The sequence below is a fragment of the Notolepis coatsorum genome, assembly GCF_963971535.1.
Source record: "Notolepis coatsorum genome assembly, chromosome: 1".
Classification (NCBI taxonomy): Eukaryota; Metazoa; Chordata; class Actinopteri; order Aulopiformes; family Paralepididae; genus Notolepis; species Notolepis coatsorum.
The window spans coordinates 154,126,390-154,141,391 of NC_140165.1; the positions used below are offsets into that span (position 1 = coordinate 154,126,390).

At 40.8% G+C, this 15,002-nt stretch overlaps 2 protein-coding genes across 2 annotated transcripts in view; both read left to right on the top strand.

Annotated features, from left to right (window-relative positions):
- Positions 1-5,710, top strand: part of specc1la (sperm antigen with calponin homology and coiled-coil domains 1-like a) — a 43,932-nt gene extending 38,222 nt beyond the window's left edge. Inside the window, exons 14-16 of the mRNA XM_084320569.1 lie at positions 729-845; positions 1,244-1,303; positions 1,703-5,710. Coding sequence (XP_084176695.1) covers positions 729-845; positions 1,244-1,303; positions 1,703-1,792 — 267 coding nt within the window. The 3' untranslated portion in view covers positions 1,793-5,710. The remainder of the gene's footprint in view (positions 1-728; positions 846-1,243; positions 1,304-1,702) is intronic.
- A 5,405-nt stretch (positions 5,711-11,115) lies between these two features.
- Positions 11,116-13,428, top strand: adora2aa (adenosine A2a receptor a). The gene is made up of 2 exons (XM_084320676.1): positions 11,116-11,468; positions 12,618-13,428. The coding sequence occupies exons 1-2, from the start codon at positions 11,131-11,133 to the stop codon at positions 13,414-13,416; spliced, it is 1,137 nt and encodes a 378-aa protein (XP_084176802.1). The 5' UTR covers positions 11,116-11,130; the 3' UTR covers positions 13,417-13,428.
- Positions 13,429-15,002: the final 1,574 nt, after the last annotated feature.

Consider the following 15,002-nt stretch of genomic DNA (forward strand, 5'->3'; position numbering starts at 1 on the left):
GTGGCAGTGAAAGGGTTTACCCTTTGTTGTGTGGCAGTGAAAGGGTTAAATGCTGACCTAGAAATGGACTTGTTTTGAATTGACCAATCACAGCATTGTATGTTAAAGAGTCACTTGCCATATTGAAGAGATGTTTTTCTCTTGCGATCAGTATAGAGAGGGGATGGTCACCATGACGTCCATTTGACCAGGTGCTCTCTAAGGACTATTTAACATTTATGGTAAATAGTCCTCAGTGCTCTCCAGGAAGTGTGCCACATTTAACACATCCTGACAGTTAACATTACCTGACATTAACACTGGACTGTCTTGAACCAAACCATTTTATCTAAGCAATAGTTGTAACATTAGGGAAGCTGGAATCTACTAGTTTTTAGTTTTTACTTCCAGGAATATTTTGTTCTTGTTTTTTTCTGCTTAGAGATTTGCTACCATGGCAACATTAGCGTATTGAACTATCAGGAAGCATTGAGTGTGTTTACATGTACACTATAATTCCGGATATTAGGTAATGTCCTGGTTAACAACGGGATGACTCATTTAAGGTATATGCATTTTCATATCCTAATTACCCATAAACAGCATATTACAAGTATTACCATGGAAATGGAACTCCCTCAAGCCACAAACGGTGAACTGGATACTGTGTGGGCATACCTCAGTAACCTATATGTTAAATGTGGGTCCTAATCCGGTAAAACAAAGGTTAAAAATAAACTCTCTTTCAGAACATTGATATAACCAACTTCAGCAGCAGCTGGAACGATGGCCTTGCATTCTGCGCTGTGCTCCACACCTACCTGCCTGCTCATATCCCCTACCAGGAGCTCACCAGCCAGGACAAGGCAAGTACAGCTCTCTGTGTTCCCATGATTTATCAATAGGGCTGGCTACCCGCACTGATTACCTGATTCGATTTTGATTCACACAGTCCCGATCTGATTGAATTTGATTCAATATCAATTCAATTAGGCTTGATGACACTGGTTTCAGTGTCATCTGCCATTGTGGTCAACAGGTGTGATTTGGTGGACTGAGTTTATGTAGCTGTTCAGCAGAAACTTCACTCAAGGCAAACTAGAGACATCTGCAGGACGAATTTTAAGAATCGATTTGATTCAATGAAATGATCCAATATCAATATTTCTACCTAGCCCTAATTATGAACCACAAAACAGTCTCTCGTCTCGTCACAGCCGCCATGATTGTGTGTGACCTTGTGTTTCTCTCTCCTTTTCTTCAGAGGCGAAACTTTACCTTAGCTTTTCAAGCTGCAGAGAGTGTGGGGATCAAGTCAACTCTGGTAAGACTGCTGTCGGATTGAAACCAGCTTGTATTTATGCATTCATTTACTTTCTTGCTTACTTAGTTTTTGTTAATAAATAATCTTAACGTCTGTATTGTAATCATCATATTGTCGAATATTATATGTGCAAATTGTTGTTTTGTTAATTTCGGGAACACGCTTTCAGATACTGTAAGGAAGGGCAGACTGTAGCCGCTGACCTAATTTGTATTATTCCATCCATTCATCAACGTGTTCTATTATGTCCTGCTTTAAAGCATTATATTGTCATATGGTACTAAAATCTTGATAAAACTCCTGCCTGCATTAACATTGATTTCAATTTTTTCTTATTCTATTTCTATTATATTGGATTCTATTTCAGATTGCTATAATGAGTCTCATTATCTGTTGCAGGACATCAATGAGATGGTTCACACAGAGAGACCAGATTGGCAGAGTGTCATGACCTACGTCACGGCAATCTACAAGTACTTTGAGACCTGACATCAAGATCCCATCACCCTGGTGCTGCTGCAGCTGAATACCAAGCCAAGCCAGCTCCTCTGAGCTCTCAGCCCATCCAACACGTCAGCCCCGCTTTCAACTGGTATACCTCACGTCACTCAAAACACCCCTAACGCCAGCAACACCATCAGGCCAGCATGCTGACGGCATGCCAGCCACCAGGGGTCTGCTTTTCTTAATTCACATTTTTATAACACTAAAAACAGGCGAATACCCCACTGGACACATGAAGCTACTCCCAACCATCCAGTGCAGTTGGGTGCGTTTTGTGTACTGATGTAGTCTCATTCAGTGGCTTGCCTTGTGAGAATGCTAAGTTGTATGTCTACAACAATCTGAAGTGACTCTCAGCCCAGTGTCTCTGGTCAAATGAGCTGATCTGCTATCAAACCCTGCACATCATCTTGGAGGCAGACTTTGAACATACATTGAACACGAAGAACAGTCATTGGAACATGAAGAAGTGTCAGTGCCTTCTACCAAGCTTTTTCTCCAACAAGGATTCTCCCAAATAATGTTCCTACAAACTATACCCATTATCTAGGGGTGTATATATCAACCCTACCAATAATGCAATTCCCTTTTGAAGGGACTTTCGACAGACATGGCCTTTTTGCTCTCAAGTCTTCCTGGCTTTCATGATACAGATGCCTCTGGTATAGAAGGATGAAGTGCCTGTCTGAATGACGTTGCAGGAGAGACTCTGTAATGACTTCTTTCACAAGACAAATCCGCCAAAAATAATGTGTGTCTTTTCACGTGTGAAGTTTGAAGTGTTTTTTGGAGTTGCCAAATATGAGGTCTCTTAAGCATGCTGGTTGTTGAACTCCGCCAACACAGTGTTTGGTCATCACCCTAAGTTGACCATCTCTACAGTCACTACTTCCTGTCTTTACGATGCAGTCCTTCAACACAAGGGATGTGTCACGTTTTCGTAAGCTACACCAATGTTCTTTTGAAGTTTTTGATTATTTTTCCAAGGCATAGGTCTTTGTATGAGAGTGGACAGCTGTAGACGATTTCAGTGGAATTGTGTTTCTGGGGAACAAAGCTTGGCCCCTGACTTTATTTCCTGTTGCAGTGCAGGATTCCTGGATAACAAGTTTAGTTTCTTCTCACTGATGCGGAAGTAAACAACCACTCTGCCTGGGACCAGTGTTCTAAAAAGTTGAATTCACTTAAATAGAATCCTGGGTACCGGCCAAGGAAACTATAAAAGAAGGAAGGGTGATCACGTCACAATACCAGCGTTCAATGCTCTGCTTGGTGCCAGACTTTGATGCCAGTTGTTTTGAAACAAACAAGCTAGTTATTAATGCAACAAATTGCAGTTGATTCTGACATCCAAGGTAATAACCTGTTTAAATGACGGGTCATAAACGAGGAGATGGCGAGCCCATTCAACTCGATGTCGGCCAAATTGAAAGTTTCCACACTTGGCACATGTGTTCACGTGCTACACTGTGATGCGATGACCCTTCCATCTTTTATAGTTTCCTTGGTCCCAGCGCGGCCCTGTGGCCACTGAAATTCTGCATTGTTGTCCAGGAAACATCATCAATGCCTAAACGTTTTTTTTTTTTTTTTTTTTTATCTAAAGACCTTGTTGCAGTGTTTGCTAATATCAATAGCCGACAGGAAATTAAATGTAGTCCATTTAGAATGTTTTAAGTTGTTAAGCTGAAACCTATATTGAACCGTGTGGTGTTGTGGTATGAAGACATTCTAAAAAAACTCACTGCACACGTTTCACCAACTTGCCCTTAGTTTGACAGATTTGCATACAATAGGAACAGTCCATTTTGGGCACATTTGTCACTGTTATCTGAGTGAATTGAATTAACCTTTTTCGTAAGATGTCTGATAGATCGGACTTCTTTTGTATTGAAATGATAAGTTCTGTCATCTGTGAAGTGATTTGTCTATCTAGGTCAGGGCCTGGGGTTTAGAACAGCAAATGTGTTTGCATAATACACAGCGTACATGAAAACACCTGCATAAGTGACTTGAGAATTCACTGTACAATAATAAGCATCATTTTATGTTAATGCTGTCGATTCTTAGTATTTGAAATTCATAATTCTTACCTTTTACCTTAACTAGGAATACAGTATTGTAGCACATTCACTTAGTGTTTCATTTGCATAAGTTCAGTCAGCCACATTTTATAATGTTGCTTGACTGCCATATTCATGTGCCTCTTCATACTAATGTAAATGTATTTATTAGTAGCATGGTTGCCAAAACATTCTAGTGAGATATATGCTTTTTTTTTATGTCTCTAAAATGTAAATTAATTTACTGAATAGACCTAAGCCGTCTGTGTGCCACACTCCTTTCTCGCCTTAACTGTTTAGTTTGCCATATGTTCTCCCAGATTTAGAAGCACATTCACTCCTGACTGACTGCTAGCCAAGCTACATTCCCGCAGTATTGCTGTATGAGGCATTCAGTCAGCATCATTTTAGAGAAAGGCTTGTCACCATATCAGTTTCTCTGTCTCTATGCAGAGAACAATGTGTGCAGTTGGAGTGAAATGGTGGTTTAATATGGGAATTGTTGAAAGTATAATAGGAGCTGTCTTTATAGGGTACTCTATGCTATGATAAGTATTATCAACCCCCTTCACTAACGTATGAACTGGTGAATACAGTATCCTAACCCTGATTCCCTGCTCCCATATTGACACTACATAGGAATCAGCTATATAACGATGTGAAGCCCCTCTATTCTAAAAGTGGATGTCTTTTAGAATATATGACTTTTGAGTCATGCTCTAGTGGCCACTGGTCATTCCTCATGTTATTCCAGCCTGCAGATAGGGAGTTGTTGATGAGCACTGAACCCCGGCCTACTATGCTGTGGTAGAGAACAGACATGTTGGCAAAGCTATAGCACATTCCCCCTTGACATGATCCAGTTACTAAGGGACTTGTCACATTATTGTCATCCGCTGGGACATTAAATGACATTAAATTAGTAGTAGACTATGTACAGTACAATGCCACACGGCAATGTGCATTTTCTGCTTCACTATACAGCATAAAGAAATGTGAAGGTTTAATTTTTTTCTTTTTCCATTCTCGGGTCCACTTCATTATGCTGTTTTTTTGTTTACTTGAAAAGGCTCTGAGATTTCCACTAAACCTCGAATGATTCCACCCCCCTCCCTGTGTTGCCTACAAAACCATGACGACTTATTGTAATCCATGCCATAGTGGCGATACACTGTGCAACCTTTTGGGCAACATGATGGGGCAATGCATGCTTGCCAACAGGAAATGTGATACAGAGGAGGAAATGTACAGTAGAATTAATCTGGGCAACAAGATGTTGCCATGCAATCAGTACAGCTTTGTTGACTCATCCTCTTGTCCAACATTGCTGAACAATGTTGCCTAAACATTTGGCCAGTGTATCACCATTGTTTGAATTAATTGTTTGGGTGAATTGTATGAACAGTTATGTAGGGCAGTATTGCCCAAGCGGCTGTCTCTGTAACATTGCAGCGATTACACTGCATGTCGTCATTGGCCAGATACATTATGTTGTATATATGTGTGTCCTTGTCTCTCTTCATTCCCATGAAGTTGGTAGTTAAATTGCTCTATTATGTTGCCCAAAACAGTTGACCTTTTTATCAGCAGCCTAATTTCTGTGTTGAGGACATTACAATATGGTCACCACTACATGAAGTGCTGAAGGAGTCCCATTTAAAACATGTAAGGTGTGTGCGTGCGTGAGAGAGTGTGTGAGTGTAAAGGGACTAGACTAGTAAGTGCACATTATTGCGATAATCAACTAAATGTAAAAAGGTTATCTGTATTTATAATGCTTTATTTTTCCTGGCACTAGTAATAAAAGACCATTGAAACAAGGTTATTGACCTACTGTATCATTTTATTACATTTTTCACCCTGACTGTTGCAATTTTGCAAGTGGCATTGCATGCTTTGAACCACGCCATTGTGAAACACTTGGCGATTAATTGTCTAGACTGCTATTTTCAATTAGTGGCTTAATTTGTAATTAACTGCGTATTAGGCAATGAACATAGCTGATTGCTGAAGTTAAGCCCAAGATTAACCTGAGAACATTTAGCTTCTTACTATATAGCAACCACTACTCCATTCACAACACGTTTACCTCTGTTCATATATTCAGATCAAAAGATATTTCCAACACGTTTAATGCATCCCATAAGCGTCATCTGCAGCCACCTAATCTAACCCCGATCCTATTGTTACTTTTACTACTTTTACTTCCAGCCATGGGAGATGGAATTGAGGAAGGCCACAATAAAATAAATCCCCATATGTTCTTCCTGTGGTCCAGGTCAATATTTGTGAACACCATGGATGTAGCCCATGATGTTCTCCTAGAAATTGGAGAGAGAGAACCCTCTCTTTGTGGAGCCATCAAAAGTTTGAGTTCTCACGATTTGGGCTCAGACCTGTTGGCAATGGGCTATACTAGAATAATGCCGCAATTGCACTTATTATAAAATATGTGTAAAGTAAAATAGAACAATGTAAATCAAATAAGGCAGTAGATGTATCACAAATTAGCAGCATAAAAACATTAAAAGTAGCATATAATGGCATAGTAAGTATATAATACATTATACAAACTGCGGTGATAATGGTGTGGATATAGTGTGTGGGGAGTGCAGTGTGTGTGTGTTTGTGTTTTATTCTTATCTTTTTGTGGTCGTGACTCGTGTGTGCATAGTTCCGTCGGTGTGTATACGTGTGTGTGCGCGCGTGAGTGGTGGGCAGACAGCCAGTAGCAGGCCGTTTCGTTATTTGTTCATGAGTCTGAATATGTGAATTAATTAAATGGATGGCATCCCCCTTATCATATTCCATGCATTGTACTTCAACCTATGACTTAAAATAAATAAATAAAGCACACATTCAAGTTGTTCCAGTTTACATGATGTGTTTATAAGAGTCTTCACTTTCAGTCTTGGCATTCTGAAAACGGACGCAAGGGGAGGAGAGGGGGAGAGAGAACGCTCAATATACTTGGCTAAAAGAGAAGCGGGTTTGTTATTGTGTTGTTGACCTGTAATATCAGAGCTGAGGCATTGAATGGTCAAAGAGAGGATCGATTTCTACTTCCCTAAAGAAAGGAGCCAGATAGATGTTGTCGCTTCGCTGTCACATGTATGTTACACCCGGTCCGCAAGCTATATGGAACCAGTATGCATCTCAGCTCAGTCACTTTTGAAACTGGGGACCAGTCAATCAAATGCTCTCTCAATTGGCATCGGACAGGATTTTACCAATGATGATGAAGAATAACAAATATATTGTTATTGAGATGATGTATATGGAAAATGTTTATTGAAAACCTAATTTGTCCATGCAGTCTAAATCACATCTGATGATTCACAAAAGGTATGTTGCCGAACCTCATCCTATCTATTTTATTGGTTATTTTTATTGTTGATCTTTTTATTTTAACAATCAAATCATTGTTTACACTGTTTATTATAAATTAACTGTACTTTCTTTGTTAACATTCTAAAAGCATATGAATGGTTAGTCCTACTTTGTTGTTGCTTTTGTATAAAATTATATTGTTTTACGATTGATTTCTGGAAAATAGGTTATCCTGAAACCTTTACAGCCATGGGAAAATAATATTTCTTCATGTGAAATTAGTCACATATTGCTGACACCACCACAGTTCTGTCATGTTCAGTAAAGGCTAATGTTTGTGGTGTTATGTGTCCAAAGGTGTAAGGTTTCATGTGTGGGAACAAGAAGTAGTTTGGTAAGCTATTGCGTCAAGTATACGTTTCATTAGACGGAACCAGGCCGCCTAATGGGTGTTCCAGTAACCTATATGATACCAAGTTCACTTCTGTATTGATCTTATGTCAGGTTAGCAGTGGGGGAAAGTATTTTTTTACTCACGTATTGTATAAGTACACCTTTGAGGCCTATTTCTACTTTACTCAAGTATTTCCATTTTAGGAAACTTCTACTCCACTATACATTTCAATGGAAATATTGTACTGTTTACTCTACTGCATTCATCTGAATCAGTTACTAGTTACTTTGAAGAAAAATATTTTGCATAGAAAACATGGCAAACATTTATGAAGATTATGTACTTTCAAATTTGAAGCTTGTCAACTTCAAGAGGACTAATCAGAGCAGCATAACTGGACCACATACAACTTTACCATAACCTTTCAAGGTCAATAATTTGAGGCTTGAACTCTCACAAGTACTGAAATACACAAACATCATGTAGAATGTGTACTTTTACTTTTGCTACTTGAGCACATCCAATATCAAATGTAAAATCTTGAATGGAGGACCTTTACCAGTAGGCCCGAGTTCTATTTTATTGGATATTTCTACTTTTACTTAAGTAAAGGAACTGTGTAATTCTTCCACCATCGTTGGTTAGAAGAAGTACACTGTAAAAAATGTTTTTTCACAGGAAATTCACTATTATTTTACAGATTACTTTAGTTTTTCTACTTTAAGTCATGTAAATGCCATACAAATACAGTAAATTACCTTTTATCAAAATATTAACCATTAAATAAAGGTTGTAATCTGTAAACGTATTTGATTTTACTGTAATTTGACAGTAAGTATTTGGCAACCATTGATGCCAGACATTTACCGTTTTCTTGCAGCTTTTTTTCTTACAGTGTAGCCTACTAGTGCACTGAGTACACATATTTAGTTACTTTCCACCTCTGCCTAGTGCCTACTAGTGCACCTGCACTCCACCTGATACATATTGGGGTTTTGTGTAGTAATTTTGCCACCAGAAGTCACTATTGAGCATTATTACTGAAACTAATCTCAATAATAGCCTACTATGAAACCGTATTCCCACTTTGTAAATTTGTCTACAGTATGTTTTAAGATCAGTAGTTTTGTCGCCACTCTGTTAGTGTTTCGCTGGTGCTCCCTGTTACTGTGGAGGAGCAGGCTTGTGACAGGAATGTCATCGGTTTGATCTTGTGCGTGGCAGGAAAACCTGAGCACTCTCTCGCTTTAACAGCTGAAATGTCCTTGAGCTAGGCAGTTAACCCCCCTAACTGCTACAGTGGAGCTGCTCAGTTAGGACTGTGGTTGGATTTTGGCAGCTCCCAGGTGTGAAGTATTTCTGGAAAAAGAGCATACTCCGGTGTGATATGATAAGTTCATGTGTTCACATTATGCATATTGTAGATATTACTGTGGCGATGGACGGCTCACCATTCTGTATCTCTCTTCCACTGATTATTTCCTTGTAAGTCTTTAGTGTACTTTATAATAACAACCACATCTCAGGACTGCTTGTTATTGTCATTTACAGTATATGACTTGAGAAGTTGAGATCCATTGCTCTGGGCTTATAAGGCAAATACTGTACTTATTAATAACAGCCTCTTTACGTCAAACAATCATCAATCAAGTGTTTTTAGGTAGAGTGGAAATGGTACTTACCAAATGGAAACGTATTGTCACCTGAATGCCTTAACTGTTTCTGAAGAGAATAAAATGTCCTACCAAAATAGCTTAACACTGAGAGCAATGACCTTTTTGTTCCAACACAGCTGTTATCTCCTAAAACTACCAGTAACCTTGGAGAATATTCCCTCTTTTCTACAAAAACAAGAGGATTTTGTATGGAAGCAATCAACCCTTCATAAAGGCAAGCTTGTGGCCAATGGACCTGTCAACAGGACATAATGAGAAATATATAATAGATTATAGATATAATAGAATTGATCTGGGCAGGAAGAATTCACACTTTAGTCAACGTCTCCTGCAATTAATGTTGCTCCATGGCATTACCCAAAAAGGTTTATCCCTGCCCTGTTTATCGCTCTCAGATTCCAAACTATGTCATTGTTGTGTAATTCACTAATGAGGAATAGAGTTACTTACATTAAAGTAACATCACCAATCAAAAGTCCCCCACAATTACCTAAGGTATTTTCTATCACTGAATATATATTTAATTTATTTAAATTATTATTATTATTATTATTATTATTATTATTATTATTATTATTATTATTATTATTATTATTATTATTATTATTATTATTATTATTATTATTATTATTATTATTATTATTATTATTATTATTATTATTATTATTATTATTATTATTATTATTATTATTATTATTATTTATTATTATTATTATAACTTTGTATTGCCAACTCTCAGATCAAGACAGTGTCCAAGATCCATTCATTGTTTGATAAATCCATTAGAAAGTGGGTCTCTGGATATCTTCAACAATGCCTTTCCCTCAACAGACCTCAGGAGGTTTATAGACCTACATTCCAGATATTGCCAGAAGCATCCTAGCTGTTTCCTCACTCTTCCGCAGCGGATAGTCTCACTGTGGTGTAGTGGCAGCACAAACACACAGGCAGCACTGATATATTCAACATCATTCTCTCATCAACTCAAGCCATTCAACCACTGAGTCTCTGATGAGGTCAACAGTAGTTTGTGGATGACATCAGTCACAATCCCACTGAATTGACCCTGACACATTGATTATTGCACTGTATTGTGTGTTGTACGTTTGGAGGAGAAGTACAATCACTTCAATCGGGAGTCATTTCACGATATAATCGGAACACACACACCTAATCTATGTGTCACCATTAATGATGGAATACAATATACAGGTAAGAACTGATCACTGCTGATAGTGATCTGGCTGAGTCGTGGGTCCTGCACGTGACTTTGCAACACTCTTGAGCTGCTCTAGGCTGTATCTAATATAAGGCATGTGCTGAAATGCAATATCACTTCCCCGTTTTGAAAACAGCATTTCCTCTTTTTTTCTCTCTCCTTCATTTGAATCATTGCTTCTTTATCTCCAGCAGCAGCATGACGTCCATGTGATGTGCTGTCCTCGCGTGGTCTCAACCCCTCTGGAGATTCATGGGAAACAGTCCTGTATCGTGAAGTGCTGAGGGGAAGGACCGGAGGGGACCGCCGTTACCCTAATAGAATGGAGAGAGTCGTGCCCAGCCTGCAGGATGAGCGGCAACGTTATCTCCAGGGTCGGATCTGGAGTTGAACAGAGCTTTTGAACGACACCCCCTGTAAGGGATTTAACCTTCTATTTAAGGTAGGGTGGGGGGGGGGGGAGGGGGGGGGCGGAGACAGAAGACAGCTGACTGGAGATCTCCTGGTACGTGATTCTGGAGGCACCGTGAGGCCGAGGGTCAGAGCTGCCAGGCTGCAGCGATGGTCATTGAGGAGAGGTTTCCTCTCTCCTCCTCCTCCTCCTCCTCCTCCTCCTCAGTAGCCTCTCCGTTTGTCTCACCATGCCCGACGACCCTGCAGCTTCTGCCCTCTACATGGTCCTGGAGCTGCTGATCGCTGTGTTTTCTGTGCTGGGAAATGTGTTGGTCTGCTGGGCGGTCTGCCTCAACAGCAACCTGCAGAGCATCACCAACTTCTTTGTGGTGTCACTGGCCATAGCTGACATCGCCGTGGGCGTCCTGGCGATCCCCTTCGCCATTGTCATCAGCACAGGCTTCTGCTCCAACTTCTACGGCTGCCTGTTCATAGCCTGCTTCGTTCTGGTCCTCACCCAGAGCTCCATCTTCAGCCTGCTAGCCATAGCCATAGACCGCTACATCGCTATCAAGATACCTCTCAGGTCAGTGGCCCACTGTAAATGTTCTGGCTCTGTGGAACTTGATGAATCCCTTCTTCACTGTTTGAAACATGCAGTCTTCATTTATTGTTAATGAAAATGTCTTTAAAATGAATTGATGTGATGTGGTTTCTGAAAAGAACGTACCATTATTTTTATGTATTAGCTATTATAAGATATTTTGGATCAGAAAATCCTGGTTGGATGAGGTTTTCATTTCCCTAGTGATTCCAGATATAGATTTTCCCATGAGGCCTTGTCGCCCAGGAACAGTAATGACTTACACAGACTGTGAGCCCCAACTGAAATGGTACTGGCAAAATCATATGTTGGTTAGACAGCACATTTGTTGATTTCAAATGTATAAAGCAAGGGTGCCCAAACCTTTGTCCAGGGCTGAAATGTAACTCGGATGGACAACAATTGATAATTTTACAAATGCAACTGTCTTAGGTCTTATGTCAATGTGTCTTTTCTTTGTAATAATCAAGGTATTTCAAAATCACCCCTGAAACATAATAAAATGTTTACCAAAAGAGACCAAATAGAATCACTCTCTGGAACCCCAAGTGTGGTCCATAGGTTCTGCTTTGGTCTAAATGATGGCTTGCTGAGAAATATACAACTTGTCAGTGAATTGAATATTGATATTTATATTGAGTATTGGTTCTCTTGCTCACCTCATGACCTCTACATATTCAAATAATGTACTGGAGATCCACACCAAGCCTGCAACTTCCTTTTTCCCCTGACCCCAATCGCACAGCTCTGTTTCCCCCTCTCGATATTTGAACTTGGTTTCTTGAGCCTGTGTGTCTGCATCCCCGAGGTGGGGACTTGTTTTCACAGCATTAACCTCTGCACTTTAGCATCGTAAGAATGTGATAGAAACAAGCCAAATATCTCAGCTGCTCTCCCACACTGTGGGATAGACGTGCTCGAAATAGACGTTCCTTCTTAAGTTGTGACATTTTGTTTGTGTATCCCTTTTAGTCCCCCCTACAAGATGTGTACAAGATGTGTCTTGACTGAGAAATTACGTGTACATTTACAAGTCCTATAGCTTCCTATAGCCTCCTATAGCTAGATTTAGCACTTACTGTAGCACTATCTGAAACGTCAGGCTAATGTTTGTATTTTCCCCCTCTTTAGGTACAACAGCCTTGTGACGGGCCAGCGGGCCAGGGGTATCATTGCCATCTGCTGGGTACTGTCCATCATCATCGGCCTGACCCCCATGATGGGCTGGCACAAGGTGTCGGAGAGTGACAACAGCACCTGCCCACCTGGCCTGATGAAGTGCCTGTTTGAAGAGGTAGTGGTCATGGAATACATGGTCTACTTCAACTTCTTTGCTTGCGTGCTGATTCCCCTGCTGCTGATGTTGGCCATCTACCTGTGTATCTTCATGGCGGCTCGCCACCAGCTCAAGCTGATAGAACTGAAAGCCATCTCCCCGGTGGGGAAGTCGCGCTCCACGCTGCAGAAGGAGATCCAGGCTGCCAAGTCTCTGGCCATCATAGTAGGGCTGTTTGTCGTCTGCTGGCTGCCCTTACACATCATCAACTGCTTCACCCTGTTTTGCCCTCTGTGCGACCGTCCTCCGCTCTGGATCATGTACGTGGCCATTATCCTTTCCCATGCCAACTCTGTGGTCAACCCCTTCATCTACGCCTACCGCATACGGGAGTTCCGCCTCACCTTCCGGAGGATCATCAGCCGCAACATCCTGGGCCGCCAGGAGATGCTTGAGAGTAGCTGCAGTGGGCGCACCTCCGTCCACAACAGCATCACTGACTCGGTCAGGCTGAAGGCCAATGGCCTGAGCTTTGACCTCTGCACTGAGCACAGCAGCAGCAGTAGCTGTGAGAGTGCCTACCCCTGCCCTGGCCTCAACACTCCTGTAGGGGGCAGTATCCAACCCCCCTCTGTCTGTCATCATCCCCCATAGTCCCAGAATGGGTCCGTCTCTGCTACAGGCCTGCCTGAAGCCAGGGGTGGTGGCAGTTAAAGACAAGCACACACTCTGCCCTGTCAAGGTCACATCACTGTTCAACCAGGAGAACAAGAACACCTGCGTCAATGAGCTAACCAAGGTGTCTTGATATATCCAGAGGCGGTATCATTCACAAATATGAAGCACCTTTCCCTCGGAGTGAAACGGGAATGGAGCTCATAGTTTGTGTCAGTTCGGCAGTGTGATATGGCTGCATTGTATATCAATGGACAGATGAATAATTCTTGTGCAAAGGAGCGACATTCATGTATCTCATGTTCCGCCACTTGCCAGATTCAAGCAATGACTTTGATTTAAAAACCAAACAGCACAACAAGGGCATTAACATCATTGACTGATTTCTTTCTTTTTGTGCATCATGTAACATTTCACTTTCTTTGTTTTTAAAACAAAAACTGTAAATCTGGTTATTTAAAGTTGAAAATGGTGTGTATATTTGCACTATTTGATTATGTTTTATTCGTTTGGTTTTAGATTGTGTGCCTGTATGATTTCAATCAATAAATTTTTTTATAATATGTTTAATATAAAAATTTATTTGGGGGGCAGTTTGATTAATAATGAGGCTAAATTTCAAAAGAAGATGATATGATTATGCACAAGTATATTTTCAGTGGTGCCATTCAAAACAAAATTAATTTCACATTTAAAGTTAGTTATCCCAATGAAATGACGTTCTCGATCCAATGCAGCTGTAGCTATCACTGTGTTCTCACAAGTAGGATGCATCGTAGGTTTGTAGTAGGCTATTGTTTGTCTTAAAATAAATCTGTTTACAGAATTGTCTTCTGTAAGTATATTTGTTTGGATTGCCATGTTGCACCAATGATGAATTACAATTATTTTATATCTCCGTCCGTCAATCAATAGTCATAGGGGAAAGCTCCAGGGCTCCAATTGGCTGTCCACCTAGCAAGGAGGAGTTGTGGGGGGAGGGAGTGTGAAGGACTGTAGTGGGGCTCTGGGGAGGGGTCAGTCAGTCAGGCAGTCGGACCAGATCTAGGACTCTTTATTTTCCCAGCTTTTATTCGTATTCCCTGGTTAGTTCAGGTTACAGGGCACAGGGCAGAGTCCTTTTGATAGCTTCCCCCAGGGGTCTTTTTAAAGTACTTTTTAAAGATTCACCAGAGGCCCTTCCATCCCTCATTCCCTCCCTGCTGTCTACATGGCAAAATCACAACTTTCTTTACTCATTTCTGTGGGAGAAAATTGGCGTTCCTATTAAGGCCAAGTGGCACATATTATATATAGGTACAAGTAGTAGGCATGAAAGAAAACATCTGTAAAAGGCCAGACAGAGTGGTGCCAGGCCAGACCAGGCAGGATATTACTGTAGTCCCAGACAGCGATGGGCTGACAATAAAGCTTATTTATTGTTCCTCCAGTGGCTCAGTCGGACTCTGTTTTTAACATGACACTGTAAAGGCCAGAGAGTGTGTGTGTGTGTGTGTGTGTGTGTGTGTGTGTGTGTGTGTGTGTGTGTGTGTGTGTGTGTGTGTGTGTGTGTGTGTGTGTGTGTG

What these genes read in the sequence shown, in the direction of transcription:
- adora2aa (XM_084320676.1), top strand. Translation starts at nt 11,131, where the DNA reads ATGCCCGACGACCCTGCAGCTTCTGCCCTCTACATGGTCCTGGAGCTG. An exon ending in GCTATCAAGATACCTCTCAG is followed by an intron (nt 11,469 to 12,617) that starts GTCAGTGGCCCA and finishes CCCCCTCTTTAG; the next exon opens with GTACAACAGCCTTGTGACGG.